General features: G+C 47.8%; 1 protein-coding gene across 1 annotated transcript in view; it reads right to left on the bottom strand.

The window, feature by feature from the left end:
* LOC132348556 (BOS complex subunit NOMO1) overlaps positions 1–15,760 on the bottom strand; it is a 53,162-nt gene that overhangs the window by 20,140 nt on the left and 17,262 nt on the right. The window contains exons 10-18 of the mRNA XM_059896157.1: positions 15,500–15,605; positions 15,158–15,308; positions 10,438–10,612; positions 8,936–9,077; positions 7,779–7,910; positions 6,594–6,730; positions 4,988–5,075; positions 1,904–1,967; positions 1,249–1,344 (exon numbers count right to left, since the gene is read on the bottom strand). Coding sequence (XP_059752140.1) covers positions 1,249–1,344; positions 1,904–1,967; positions 4,988–5,075; positions 6,594–6,730; positions 7,779–7,910; positions 8,936–9,077; positions 10,438–10,612; positions 15,158–15,308; positions 15,500–15,605 — 1,091 coding nt within the window. The remainder of the gene's footprint in view (positions 1–1,248; positions 1,345–1,903; positions 1,968–4,987; positions 5,076–6,593; positions 6,731–7,778; positions 7,911–8,935; positions 9,078–10,437; positions 10,613–15,157; positions 15,309–15,499; positions 15,606–15,760) is intronic.

Genomic DNA, 15,760 nt, shown 5'->3' with positions numbered 1-15,760 from the left:
CACCCTGGTAAATAGGTATCCCATCAATTCAGTCAGAGACCACGGGCTGCCCCTGACACTCTTCCCTCCCTGACCCCACGTGGTCAGCCTGCTGCCGCGTCCCTTCAACTCAATCTCCCTGACAACTCTCCAACCCATCCACTTCTCTCCATCCCCACCGCCATCCACCTGGCTGAAGCCCCCATCCTCCCTCACCTGGACTCCTACAAGAGCCTCTGCCCCCACCTCGATCGACTTCCACTCTTGCGCCTCTTCTATCTGTTCTCCACTCAGCCGCCAGGGGGACCTTCTTGAAACAAAAAGAAAGTGATCCCTCTACTTGAAATATGTCAGAGTGTCCACAGGACACAGCTAAGACCCTTCACATGGCTGGCCCCCAGAAGCCCACCTCTCCTGCATGGACCTCAACCCCCTGACAAGGTCAAAGTCAAAGCACTTATCACAGCTGTAATTTTACAGTTCTGTATGTTGACTCTTGGCCTACTGTCTGCTGCCCCCATGAGACTGTAAGTTCCACGAGGGCAGGGGCTATCGCCTACGTCCAGTGCCTAACCACTGAGGGTTCTCCATACATATTTTCTTCACAGACGGACGGGTGGACAGAAAGATGGAGACACGGCTGGAAAGGCAACTTCAAATAAGGCAAGCTGGGAGAAAGTTACTCAGATTTCCATTCTATTTGACAAAGATGGTTATATTGTCAAAACTCTTTCCTTTCTTGAGAAAATTAGGGTGTCAGATGCACCCACCACACAGCAAAAATTCCTCTCAAAGGTGACATTCACACAAACCTGACCCTCAGTGAGGCACTGCCTTTCATACACTTTCTCTCATGACCCTTCTCATATAAGGTGTCATCTCTATTTCCCAAGCCTTAGAAAAAGGATCTAAAGAAAAATAGGCAATTTTTTTTGAATTTGCTAAAACACTTGAAATACAGTGAACAAACCAGACATTTTTTTTTTCCCTTAGCAAAGACAGGAAGTGTAACGAGTTCAAACAGAAATTTAAGACACTGAAATGAGCTGTCAGGAGACTCTTACTCATCCGCAGTTAATTCCTGAGTCATAAAAGGAAAGGAATAAGGCTGTTGTGAATTTACAGCTATGTCACATAAGTATAAGAGCGAAGACCGTTTGTACGTACGCCTAGAGATAACAAATCAAGAATAATTTTCAGAGCGTCCATTAGAAAAGGTCTGGTCCACCACCCTCCCGTGCTCAGCCCAGCACAGAACACTAGTCTTACTTGATAGTCACAGTGACATCCATCATTCTGTCAGTGGTGATAGTTCCAAGGACGTGGTGGCGAATGGCTGTCAACGTCAAGATACTGGGTGAAGACCTATAAATCAGAGAAGTGGAAAGAAAACACATCACCTCATGGTTCTCAAAGGATCACAAACAACATCCTTTATGGGCGACCTTCCTGACCCTGAAATACACTCTGTGACACTGCTCTTAGTGCATCAGAACTCCTAAAATACATACAAGTGTCTTTAAGAGTAAACTGATTCTCCACGCCATAACTTTACACCTCCAATTCCCTGTGAAACCCACAAGCATTTGTAAAAATAGAAAAATGGTAGACTTGAGCTTGAGAAATTCTCATCAGTGAGGCTGGAAGATTCAACAAACATTGTATTTAAGCCACTTCCAAACCACAGCCTTCCGTCCTGGGTTTACAGAATTCTTGGGAAAGAGAGCTTACCTTCATTTCCTCAGTAATTTACCCAACTGTCTTAAAATCCTTGTCTAGAAATTCTTTTCCATGCCTAACCTTACCGCTTCCAGAAAAAATACAAAAAACTCCCGTGTTCTCAGCAATGAGTGAAGAAGAGAGTCACACTCACTCTCCTCCACAGGAGACACAGACACCCCGGAGCAGTCGGCGCCCGGCTTACGTGTCATAGGTGTAGAACGCTTGCTCGAACCGGTGGCAGGAGCGAGGGGTCACCTTGTACACGCCTGCAGCCAGGAAATCAAAAGTAATTTTCAGAGAAGAGCGTCTATTATGCTGAGCAATTCCAACATCCGAAATCCAAAGGCGGTGCCTCTCACTCACAACCTATCATGGATGTGCAACACGGGATCAGAAATGCCTTTTCCGCTGCCTACGATGGCTTCTTACCAATGACCTGATCCACTTAAAGGCCCACTCACAAAGCAAGGATTTTCATTTTGCATAATTTAACAAGTCACAGCACTTTAGTCTACACAGACCAAGCTAACAGACACGTGCACAAGGAGGAACAGGAAGTACATTTCTACTGCGAATCAGACTGAGAATTTTCTACTTAACAGATTCTGTTAAAGACCCAAAAGACAGCCACAGCCTGGACTCCTTCCTATAAATATTCCTAAGAGGGGGCATGGGGCAGGGGAAGGCCCAGAAAATTACGGAACAACTGCAAAAACACTTTCACGCCATGAGCTCACGCGGGGTACACTCAGATTAGGGGCATAGGATGTCATTTGCCAGAAGAATAGTTTCAGGAAGGAGCAAAGTGTAACAACGGATTCTCCCAAATGGTCTTTAACCAACATTTTGGCCATATGACCGACCAAAACATGAAATTAGTTCAAATCACCTCTGCTGTTTCTGTCACACTGATCAAGCCTCAATGCAGTTACGAGTAGAAAAAAAATTACTAGGTTTCTCCATTCATTTTGTTTGTTCTTTCATTTGACAAACACTGACAGGGCAACTCGGGCCGGGTAGTGAGCCAGGTGTTGGTACACGGTGGGAACAGACACGGTCCCTGCCTTCGTGGGGCTTGCCATCTATAGAGAGAGAGCATTCGACAGCCACGTGCACACCAGGTGTGACGGGTATGGGCAGGGGAGGAACTGGGCACTGTGGACACGAGCACAGCAGGGAGCTCCCAACGACACTGTAGAGCCAGTCTCCCTGGGGAGTAACATCGGAACCAAGAAGTGATGGGCAGGCAGGCAAGAGCTGGGTGACGAGGGGGTGGGGCAGGGAAAGCACTGGGGCAGAGCACAGCATCTGAACCACAGGCTTGTTGGCTGTCTCCCTAACAGCTGTCCTTCCTGCTTACGTTTAGGGTGAAAATGCGCCCAGCCTCGGGCAGCAAATCCAACCTCCCCAGGCTCCCTTGCAGCTGAAAGTGGCCTTGTGACACGGTTCTGGCCGGTAGGACATGAAGTTTCCTGGAGGATGCGGCATGGAAAATGTTTGCCCGCCCCTCTCCCCATCTTCCTGCCTTAAACATAAGTTTTCTGGGGCAACAGTAGGCACCTTGAAAACACAAGGTAAGAAATACCAGGGAAAGAGCTAAAAGAATCACAAAGACACCAACCCTAACATCTACCAGCTGCTGAACCCATGCCTGATGCTGCCAGACTTTGTTACTGGGCCAAATTAACCCCACTTGTTGGGGGTTGCCGTATAGATTTTGTTACCTGCAGCCAACGGCATCCTGATTAAAACACAGGACAGAGTGGCTGGAGCAGAGTGTGACAGGTAGAGCTAGATTACACAGGAGCTCAAGGTCTGATTAAGGGTTCTGTACAAGAGTACCCCCTATCTGTGGGGTATACGTTCTAAGACCCCCAGTGGATGCCTGAAACCGTAGACAGTACCAAACCCTCTACATGTTATGTTTTTACGTACACTAATGGGTGGGTAATGTATACAGGGTGGACGTGCCAGACAAAGGGACGATTCACATCTCCGGGCTGGAAGGGAGCAGGATGGTGAGAGATTTCATCACGCTACTCAGAATAGCATGCAATTTAAAACTTATGAACTGTTTATTTCTGGAATTTCCCATTTAATATTTTTGGACCACAGTTGACCACAGGTAACTGAAACTGTGGAAAGTGAAACCATGGGTGAGTGGGGATTTTATCTTGAGAACCAAGAGAAGTCACTGAATTATTCATTAGGAAAATGCAAAATAAAACCACAATGAGATACTACTTTACACCCACCAGGAGGGCTAAAAATCAAAAAGATAGTAACAAATATTGGTAGAGATGTGGAAAAACATGAACCCTCAGGCATGGCTGGTAGGAATATCAAATGGCAAATACAGCCTTTTCAGAAAACAATTTGGCAGTTTCTTTAAAAATTAAACATAAATTTATTATGATTCCATTCCTAGGTATCTACCCAACAAATGTCCAAACAAAGACTTGTACACAAATGTTCATAGCAACACTATTCATAATAGCCCCAAGCGGGAAACAGTTCAAAAACCCACCAACTAGTGAATGGATACACAAACTGTGATATATCCATGCAATGGAATACTATTCACCAATAAAAAGGAACAAATTATTAATACCTGCTACAACCTGGGTGAACTTCAAAAACATTATGCTAAGTGAAAGAAGCCTAAAAAATAACAGTATTGTATGATTTCATTATATGAAATGTCCAAAAAAGGCAAATCCATAGAGACAGAAAATAAATTAGTGGCTGCCTAGAGCTGGGAATAGAGATTAAATGTAAACATGCAGGAAGGATATTACTGAGGTGATGCAAATGTTCTAAACTGGATTAAAATGATGGTTGTAAAGCTAGGTATAGTTACTAAACATCGCTGTACTGTACACATTTTAAATGGGTGAATTTTATGGTCTGCAAATTGCATCTCAATAAAGCCATTAACAGACAGAGAAGCCACTGAAGGACTTTAAGCAAGGCGGGAGATGATCCAATCTTTATCTTAAAAAGATCACTCACCAGGAGAGGTCATGGGCTGATGGTACAATGCTTTTAGAAGTGAAAAGGGTCCAGTGGTCTGGCCCCAACTCCAACCCGAGAGCCCGGGAACACGTGCCAGCCCCCACCTCTATTTCTTTGGGAAAAAACGCTGCTGCCTCCAGAGGAGCTAACCACGACCAAAGTTGACAGCTTGATGCAAACTGAACCGAGATAGGGAAAAACGCCTTTAAAACCACCCTCTGGTGCCTTTCCATTTCTCTCACTCATAGCACATCAATCCTTCCAGACTCACCGGGCTTAGACAGGCAGAATCGGTTGACGCCTTTGGAGAGGTTATAAATCCCCACGTTCTCAGGTCCATTTCCATCCTGATAAAATTCCTAAGGGACCAAAGCCAATACAATGACTTACTAGGGGAGATGGAGACACAGCGATGATTAATAATATTTCTGTTTCTGAACCAGTCATCTGTTTTGCCCATTAATAATGTGAGCAGCTGGGTGCCACAGGAAAATCAAAAAGCTTCCAAAACTTCCAACAAAAACGTGATCTTTTTCATTCAATCAACTAATATTTATTGAGCACCTGCTATGCGGCAGACGCAGGCTAGGCCTTGGTTGCTGCCCTGGCTCTTGTTTTCAGGGAGGCTTACATTCTAATATGGGAAGAGAGAAAACCCAGGTAGTCAACAAAGAAGTCAGTAGACTTCAGCTAGGAAGGAACAGAGCTTACAGAGAAATAAACAGGGAGCAGGATAGAGAGGGACCACCGCAGAGGCCTGTTCAGCTTGGCCTCAGATCAGACCCCTCCTGAGCAGGTAACACTGGGGCTGCAGCCTGACTGATGAGAAAAAGCAACTATGCTCAGTTGTGGAGAAGACACGTCATTCCAGGCAGAGAAGAGTATGTGCAAAGGCCCGGAGAAGGGACCGAGCTTGGTGTGGAACTGGCCGAGGCAGCCATATGCCACGGCCCAGTGAGCGAGGGGGAGAGGGGTAAGGGGTAAGGTACGAGTTAGCGAAGGGCTGGCCATCGTTAAGGAAGATGGATCTCAGTCTAAGGGAAATGGAAATCCACTGGAGGGTTTAAGGGAAGGAACGGTTTCCTAAATGTCTGTTACTTATTCTCAACTGGATATTAATCAACCCATCTCTCATAACAAAGCTGTTTGTTGAGCACTTGTAGTTAAACGGTTAGAGCATTCAACTGGCGTTGGAGACACCAGTCTCACTGCCTCTGGTATAAGCGGCCACTTAATTGCCATTTGCCTCCATTTCTCCACTGGGACCTGACAGTGACATCTGCCATTGCTGGAAGTCAAAAAATTATATAAAGTTCATGAATGGGTCTACATAGGTGTACACAGGTGCTCCCTTTCCTGAAACCCACTGCATACACTGCCAATCCAGCTGCAGAGACTACAACAGAATGACCGACTCTGTCCTCAGCTGCACCTGTTCATAAATAATAGCAGTATACGGCCAGGAAAACTTCAAATACGTAAGAGGTTTACTTAAACCTTACGATGCCCCTGGGGAGTGAGTATTATGATCTCAATTTTAGAGGAGAAAACGGAGGCTCACAAACACTAAATGAACTTGCCCGACGCTACAAAGCCCACGTGCTTTGCACTACGTCAACGGCTTCCCCAAATCACTAGTCAAAGTTAGAATTTAATGTGGAGCCAGGACAAGGAAATCTCCCAAAGGCATCTTTCCACTAAGGGACTCAAAATACTTCCTCATGGTGCTTTCCATAATAGGCGGGTGAGTCGAGGGGCAGAAAAGGGAATCCGCCTTGACTATCTATGCTGATAATACTCTTAGCATGCTAGTCCTTCTCGCTCTCCAAAAGGCGAGTGTCCTTCCACATAAGAGAATCCTCAGAAGCCCCGCTTACCAGAGTGATGGCGTGAGAAAGGGAGCATCTCAGCATATAGCCTGTCTGCCTGAACTCAATCGCTGACACATCGTCCTCCAGAACCTCCACCTCCAGACTCTTGTTCTTCCAGCACCAATCTTCATGCAGGATGCTGACTGCAAAGGACACAACACACACCCACGTGGGAACAGAGCACACCGCCTCCCTGAATGCCCCCAGAAAAACAGTGCTAATGAATTCTATGTGTGAGCCTCTATACACATACATACCAACAAATATGTGTGTGTGTGTGTCAGTATACACATAGAGCTGGTCACACTGGGAATAAATAACTGCTAAAGAAAAACTGAAACCAGTGGCCATTAAAATCACCAAGAAAGAAATTCAACTGGGCCTAAGAGCAGGCTACAAGTAAGACATGCAGGGATTGGCAAACTTTTTCCTGTAAGGCGCCAGAGAGAAAATATATTCACCTTTGCGGGCCACATGGTCTCAACTATTCAACTTTGCCTCTGCAGCACACAAGCAGCCACAGATGATAAACAAACAAGTGGGCGTGGCTGTGTTCCAATAAAACTTTATTCATAAAAACAGGCAGTCGCCCTCAGCTCAGTTTGCCAACACCTGACATAATAGAAAATATAATTCCCCAGAAAAATCAGCCTACTTTATAAGCCATTCACTGTCAGCAGCTCCCAGCTAAACTCTGACAGAGCAAAAATACAAGCAATGGGAGCTTCTCAAGAAAGACAGAGAAAAGAGAAACAACATTCGCCAGCACCTTCTGCTTCCCAGGCCCTGTGCAAGGGGCTTCACATACTGGATTTCATGAGTCCTACATTCTGCAGAAAGGTTCTATGACTCCTATTTCAGAAGGGGAAACTGAGTCTCAGGGAGATCAAGTAAGCTGCCTCGCTCACACAGCTGCTAAGTGGTAGAACATGTCAGTTTAATTATTTCACACTCTTTTCTGGCATTTAGAAATAAAACGGCATGAGAAGAAGTGTGTGGGTCATCCTGATGAGGTGGCCGTTAGTTCATAAAGCCTCAACTCCCGCATTACTGCCCAAGGCTAAATAATGCACATTCAAGGTCAAGGGGCAAAGAAGAGTTAAACGAGTACAACTGTACAGCTGGGATGCAACTTGAGAGCAGGTTTCTAGAAAGTGTAGAAAGACAGGAAGTGCTGCCTTCAGTTCTTACTTTTGTATTTTCCGGGCAGCACGTTGTCAAACGTGAAAGTCATCGAGTTGACCTTGCCGGACAGCTGGAGGCTCCGCTTCTCGCCCTGGCGGCTCAGGGACTGCAGGGTCACCAGCAGGTCACCGCAGGTGTCTGCAGAGAAAAGATGCGGGGGCCTCACTCGACTGCCTTGTGAACCATAGCACCCGTTCGAACCCTCAATCTCTGTGTGCTGCTTCCCACCCCTTAGCTCCTGAAGGACAGTGCCAGGAGGTTCCTTCAAAGCTAACATGCATCTACTTGATTCTAGGAAGTCTCCCCCTATGCTTGTCATCGGTACCAAACAATGAAGCCACCCAGCAATTATTGCATCGGGGGAAGTAATATCTATGGAGGATCAACAGGAGCCAGAGAAAAATAGACAAAGGTGATGAAACTTTATTGAAAATCCACTTCATACCAGGTATAGAACTGGGCCCTTTATCATCATCATAACTAATCATCATTACTAATAATGGCAAAGATTAATATGGCTCTTGCTGTGTTCCAGGTACTTCCAACGGCTATACATACAGTAACTCATTTGATCCTCACAACTACCCTGTGAGGTAGGTACTATTAACATCTCCACATTACAGATGAGGGACTCAAAGCACAGAGAGGTTAAGTAACTTACCCCAGGTCACACAGCGAAGGTTCAAGCCCATGTGGTCTGGTTCCAGAGTCTATGATCTTAACCACTGTGCTACACTGCCTCTTGACATGACCTCATTTAAGCCTCATTAAAACCCCCTGAGAGCAGTAGTATTCCCATTTTACAGAAGAAAAACTGAGGCTGGGCAAGTACATGCTTACAGTCTCATACTGGTAAGTGACAGAGCTGGGATGGAAACCTGGGCCCAACTACCATCTTCCTTTCAGAGTCAGAGGGGAATAAAAAGAAACCCACATGTTCTTTTGGAAGCCAAAGCAGCATTACTCAAAGAGAAATGTTATGGTGATTGTGGCAATTATTCAGAAAGAACTACACACGACACAGACTCTCAGACACCACTCCCCTGGAGCAGCTTCTGCTTTTACCTTCAATGCTGCCCAATGAGGAAAAGCTCACCAAAATCCCATCTCTCCCCATCTACTTCTTTGAATCTATCTGTTCTTGCTTTCAATTGACATCTTACCCAAACAAGAGACTTTCCCCGAAACCGATGCCAAAAACTGCACGAAGGCCACGTCCATCACGGGCCTGTCAGTCACAGCCAGAAGCAGCGTCTGAGGCTTCAACATCAGCCCCGCTCTGGTCTCCGCCTCAGGAACCATCACCTGTGGGACACACAGAACAAGGTCAGCGGCTGCATCAGGGCCACTGCTCCCTGGCCAACATGGCACCAGAACATCCACCTGGGCCCAAGGCTAAACAGATTCTGTAGGACGAAGGTTCATTCCTAGGCCTAGTTTTATAATTACAACAAATCTGCATACAGCCGGTGTGAAGAAAACATATTTCTAAGCAGACATAAAACACTAGCCTTCAGCAGTGCCAGGGTGTACACAAAAGCGTATCGGGGCACGCAAAGCTGTCATTGATCGTGTGCACCCAGCTGGAAACCATACTAAATCCCAGAACCTGATCCTGGCTTGAGGTCACTCGTGACATGAGCTGTGAACTTGTGGATGCCACGTGGATGACCAACAGTGGAAGTGGGCCATTTCTTCTCCCCTCACTTCTGTGTGCCTTTCTCAAGCTCACAAAGGGACTGGGAGAGGAGGCGGTGCTCGCCTTCTTCATCCCTGGTAGAGATCACATTCTGGAATTGCTCTTCCCTGGAAAAGTGCCTGATCATGCCTCTGAAAGGGCCTCTAAAGGCTTGTCCCTGTGTCCAACGTCACAAGACGCTGGCTGGCTGGTAAAGGAGCTGACAACCCAAACAGTATGCTGTTCGTGGAAGCAGGGGCAAAGCTGTGCCCCCACCCCATCTCCTTAGCAGGGGTGGGGGAGGGGGGGCGGATCCCACTGGCCCTACAGGAGAGCAAAGTCTTAGAAGGACCCTTCCCAGCCCCCTCCCCTGCTCTTCCCCAGGGAGCACCTGACTTGATGGGTGAGAGCCTGAGACCCCACGGGGCCGGTGGCCTGACCTCCACTTCTGTCTCATCTCTTGCCCACTGCCCCCACCAGTGCTCAGGCCTTCACCCTGGCGGTGAGACTACAAGCCAGGGTCTCCCCTGCTTCTCCACCTGCCTGGATGGAGAAATCAGGTGGTGCCTGCCCAGCGTCTTCAATTTACAGCAAGGCAGGAAAAGGGAAGCTCTGCTTGGCCTCACGGTCCAGAAGCCATGCTCTGTGGATGTTACTGAGCTGCCATTAATAAAGAGTTCACTGTGATCTCCTTTGGGGACCCATGGATATTCAACAGCAGCCAGAAGCCTGAGAAGGTGGAGGCGTGACTGGCAGCCTGATACTAACCCCTAATAAACATCAGGACTGGAAAAGAGAAAGGCCTGTTGCATCACCTTCAAACCAGTTGCCTGTCTGCTCTACTAACTGTGACATGCAGGAATGTAAAGATTTCAGAATACGAAGTTGGGAATGGAAATGCTCCTTCTCTAACCCCATTTTAAGATAACCCTTTTAAAATCATTGGTGTTTTTTCAAATATCTTAAATAGAACAAAACTCATCATACCTGGACTTTGTAGGTCCCTGGTTTTGCTTTAAAACAGAATGATCCCTGAGCATCCATCTCCACGGTGACCAAAGACTTGTCCTTGTCTTGAGAGGACAGGACAACTTTGTATTTACTCATCTGCTTGACAGTGTCGGGGAAGCGAATGATTGATATCTGGCCACAGACACTGAACCTGCAACAAGGGGACCATTCATTCCAGCATGAGAACTCAATTATCACAGGAAAGGTGCTTAGCAACCCAAACTATGCATCCCTCTTTCAGCCCTCGTCCCTAAGACTAGTATGATCTTAATGAAGAGACAGGAATGCAGCCCAAATGACTCCAGTTTTCAAAGCAACCTTTAGAAAGAAGATTGGACCTCTTTCTGCATAAGGAAAAGGCAGAGCGAGGGCCCGGGGTGGGGCTGTTTGTATGTTCTGGGTGACATCTGGCCATCCCCCACTGCAGAAGCAATTTTCAAACAATCTGTGGATGATAAAAATGCTTCAGATAATTGGGTCGTTGATGGTGGAGCTGCCTCGAACTGAGAATGTGCACTAGTCCTTAAAAGCAAGAGCTGTAAGCTGCCTATGAAAGTGTGTTATTACCCAGGGGATAAAATAAGGCAGGGTTATCAAAGACGCCTTCCTCGCCTGTGATTATATATAATGCACAGATAAAAGCAATCTGAGAGATCTGAATAGGAAAGGTAATTAAGTTAAACAAAAATGCAGAGTTAAAACTGAACTCCTTAGGAGCTAGGAGCCACAGAAGCAACTTATAAGTGAAAAGCCCTATTAAGGTAATGGCTCAGACTGGAGACTGCAATGAGCAGTGTGTAAAGTGCTACAAGGTGCCCCTCCAGAAGCACATGAAAGGCACATCCGCTTGCTAATAAACACCAATGAAGCCCGGCGTCCATGGAGTGACCGTCTTCATTTTTAGTCAGTTGGTGTGTTTAAGTGTAATAATGTCCCACAGCTGGAGGCCACAATCCCTTCTTCAACTGCCTAAAGGTTATATTTTCTAATCTTAAAGAGAATCACTTTAGATAAAAAATCAGTTGTGCCTTTTGACAGGAGAATAAAAAATGCCGGATTCAGTGTTGGATAATTATGGGGTGCACTAAATGCTGGCACACCCACTCTGCTGCAAAGAAAAAACAGCAGAAGGAACAAGAAGGCGGCGGAACGCTGTGTGTGTGAAGTCCGGGAGCGAAGGAAAGCACAGCCGTCTCCCTAAAGGGATGTGACCAGCCCGGCCACGGGGGCTCAGGCTGGACAGTGAGGGGCAAGGCGCCACAGCCCATGGGCCAAGTCACACCAGCCACCTGTTTCAGGAGGGACCATGAGCTCAGATGGTTGTCACACTTTTAAAGGGGGAAAAAAAAAAAATCAAAAGATTATTTCATGACATAATAAACGACATGCTACTACGATGTCAGTGTCCACACATAAAGTTTTCCTGGAACACAGCCAAGCCCATTCATTTATGAACTGTCTGTAGCGGGTTTCGTCACAGAGACCTTATCAGCCCGTGAAGTCTGAAATATTTATTCTCTGGTCCTTGACAGACAAAGTGTGCCAGCCCCTGATCTAGGTTCAAAGGTTTGCCTTTTGGTTCCCTACTGTGTACTATCAGAGAAAATGGATAGGAAGGGACTACTGATGGAATTATTCTCAAGGACCTTCCATATTCCCTTCATTTGTGTCCATGTTGGGGAGGGGGGAAGTCCCCTTATTCATTCCAAGTTGAACCTCTTTGCCTAAGTTTTAAATATTTTAACCATACAATCAGTTTTAGCTCATATTCTCAATTAAAGATAAGTGTCCAGTGGCTTCCCTGGTGGCGCAGTGGTTGAGAGTCTGCCTGCCAGTGCAGGGGACACGGGTTCGAGCCCTGGTCTGGGAAGATCCCACATGCCGCGGAGCAACTGGGCCCGTGAGCCACAATTACTGAGCCTGCGCGTCTGGAGCCTGTGCTCCGCAACGGGAGAGGCCCGCGCACCGCGATGAAGAGTGGCCCCCGCTTGCCGCAAGTAGAGAAAGCCCTCGCATAGAAACGAAGACCCAACACAACCAAAAATAAAATAAATAAATAAATAAAATTAAAAAGGAAAAGAATTAAAAAAAAAAAGTGTCCAATTACCCTAAACCTCAAATATATATTGGTTTAGTTTAGAAAAAGAACTAAAAAGCCAGTAAGACAGTGTTTTGTTATACTGAAGCTCTAAAAAATTGATGTGTCAATAAATTATTTCATCAGGATTTAATACATTATTTAAGAGAAATCAGTAATTTTGGTGCATCGTGAGACAACTATATTCTCATTGCCATTTAGACAGAAGTCAGAGTTTGATTTTCAAATAAATTAGCAAATAATTTTTTTAAAAGGGAAAAACAGAAAGAGTAAGAAATATCAATGAATTAAAAGGCAAACGGGCCAAAAGGAAAATGATGAATTTTTCCAATGATACTCAACAGATGTTGTTTCACTTTCTTTGACCCAAATATTCCACTTTAAAGAAGAAAATAAATATAAAATTAAATTACGTTTCCTCATCTCCATGAATGGCACCTCCTCCATCTACCCAGATGCTCAAATAGGAAACCTGGGCTCTGATGCACAAAGCCTCCATATCACTCATCAAATCCACCTACGCCTCCTCCCTCCCCCGCCAGCAGGATCCCCGGTCCCACCGGTCACCATCTCCTCCAGTCAACTGTCACACCTCCCATCTACGCCCTCCACTTATACCCTGGCTTTCCTCCAATCCACTCTCCACATAGCAGTCAGGAGAAAAAAAGACAAAAAAAAAAAAAAAAACTTTCCCAAATGCCCTGATCCACACGGCTCCCTTGATGAAAACTCGTCAATGGTTTCCCACGGCACTTGGGGAGAAGCCCATCCCCACAAGATGGCTACAAGGCCACGTGGCCCTCCAGCCTCACCATCGCCCCCAGCCACGCTGGCTGTCCCCAGCCCGACCCCAGAGCTCCCCTGTCCCCTCCAGGCCCCGGCACAGGCTCTCCCCTCTGCCTGCCAAGCCCTCCACTCAGCTACCTTTCAGTCCTCCCGAAGGTCTCGGCTTCCACAGCGCCCCACCTAAACGAAGTCGCCTCGGGGTCCCTGAGCTCTTCCTGCACCCCCACCCCAACTTACCATCACTGACTCCTCGCCTTCAGTCTGTCTCCTGGACCCCTGCCTTTGTGACGTTAGCCTGGTTCCCTGTACACACCCAGCACTTATCACGGTGACTCACCTGGAGTCGCTGCTCAGAACTGTTTATGAGGGAAGCAGGGAGAACTGCAGCCCAGGAGTCACTTCCTGAGGCTCCACCACGACACACACGGCAGCAGGCTCCACAGGTGCTCTGCTTCCTGGCCTGCCTTTCAACACTGAACCCCGGACCCGGACCCCCCGCCTGCCTACAGACAATGGTCACCTCCTCAGCGACCAAGCCAATAAAGCGTGTCTTCAGGGCTCAGCTCCTGGACCTCCGGGACCGTCGGGAGGTCACACCTAAACCCCCGCCCCAGGTTCTCCTGAGGCCGCCCCTCGAAGGCTGACGTTCTATTTCCAGTCCACTGATCCACTTCTACCTGCTCTTACACATTCGAGGCTCTGGCTGCCACCTGCCGTCGAGTCTTCCCGATTTACGATCTGTCCAAGCACCTGGTGGAGGGCGCCACCTAGCGGGCCTATGGACCGCCGCGGCCAAAACTGACGCCTCATCCCCAACCGGCTCCTCTCCCCGTCCACGGCCATCCTGCCTCTCAGGCTGGGAAGCCCGAGACATCTTCCCGATCTGTCCCTGACTTCCCCATAAGACAGGCCCTCGTTAACTCTGCTTTCAGGCCTCCCGCACCCTCTTCTGTCCCCTTCGAGGCCTTCCCCCCAGCCATGGCACCACGGTGTCTCACTGAAGACAAAAATCTAACCACGTTACCTCCATGCTCACACCGTTCACCGGCCCCTTGACTTTTCTCCCTGGTGGAGAAAATCCTCGCCTTCCAACGGGGAGTGAGGAGGCCCTCTGACATCTGCTCCCTTCATCCACCCAGCACTTCACACTCCAGCAACACCAAGTGCTATGCCCCCATCCGCACCGCGCTGCTCTCAGAGGCCTCTTTCCACGCAGACCCTGCTCACCACCCGCCACCCCGTTAGGTTACTGTTTAGTGAGCACCTATTGCCAAGGAGGGATGGCAGCCTCCCCATTCTATAGGTGACACACGGATAAGAGAAAGACCCAAACTCTGACTCCAAGGCCGGGGTTCTCTGCACTAGACGGTGTCACTACTTGATGAAACTATAGGAATTCAACCACAGGATATCTCCTCACAACTCACAATAAGTATAACAAAGTGGGAAGAACTGTGACAACGACCCGAAGCATCTTACAGCAAACGTTCTCAACCGACTACACTATCTTCCAGTGAAGCCAAGGCAGGCCTCACAGATGTGAAGTCAGGCACAACAGATCTTCTTCTAACTTGAACCCGTTTTAACTTTGAAGCAAGACGATTTTCTTGAAGCAGCTAACAGTTAAGCACCTTCAGTTTATAACACTTAGCTCTGATCTTTCTAAAGAAGCCAGCCTGAGTTTCTCCATAGGTGTCTGAGACTGGATGTGGACCCTTGGCAGAAATGCACGGTCAGATCGAAGGTGGGCTTGTTCTCCGCTGGCCGCCAACGTAAGCACCGGCCCTTCCAGGCCCTGCACGCCCGCCTTACCCTGTGGCGATGATGTCAGCCAGCTGAGGCGTGTTGGGTGCGATTTTGATTGAGACGGTTTCAAAGTAGAGGTGCTCCTTCTGGGCGTGGATGGTGTACGTCCCGGTTGTTATGTTCTCCAGACGGAACGAGCCATCGGCTTTTGTTTTGACTGTAAAACAAAAACAGGCCGACAAAGGATGAGACAAAAACAACTGTGTAGCCCTCATCTACACAGGGATACTCGAGACCAAAAGCTGGCATGTTTTCATAGAGTCGTTAAGATTTTCTTTCCTTTCCATTCCTCTCTGTGAGCAAAATCCAGCCCAGGCAAACAGGCCAGGGCCCAACGTGTCTGCCCACCTTTGATCTGGTTGTTCAGGGTGACCACCGCGTCCGGGACACCCTCTCCTTCAGGTCCGTTCAAGACCCTCCCAGTGACAGAGAATCCCATGACGTGGAACACCGGCTAGAAGATGAAGAACAGGGAGGAGGCTGTCATGTGCTTGAGCCGCAGAAGCCCCCCTCATGCCCCTCACGCTGTCGCTCAGCACCCCTGCCTACGCTGGCTTCTCCTGGTGCCCCGTGCCAGCCAGCTCCCTCCCAGCTCACCCACCCGCAGCC

The sequence above is a fragment of the Balaenoptera ricei genome, chromosome 15 (assembly GCF_028023285.1).
Source record: "Balaenoptera ricei isolate mBalRic1 chromosome 15, mBalRic1.hap2, whole genome shotgun sequence".
NCBI lineage: Eukaryota > Metazoa > Chordata > Mammalia > Artiodactyla > Balaenopteridae > Balaenoptera > Balaenoptera ricei.
The sequence above is the reverse complement of the archived record's forward strand: the minus strand, read 5'-3'. Positions and strand labels throughout refer to the sequence as shown.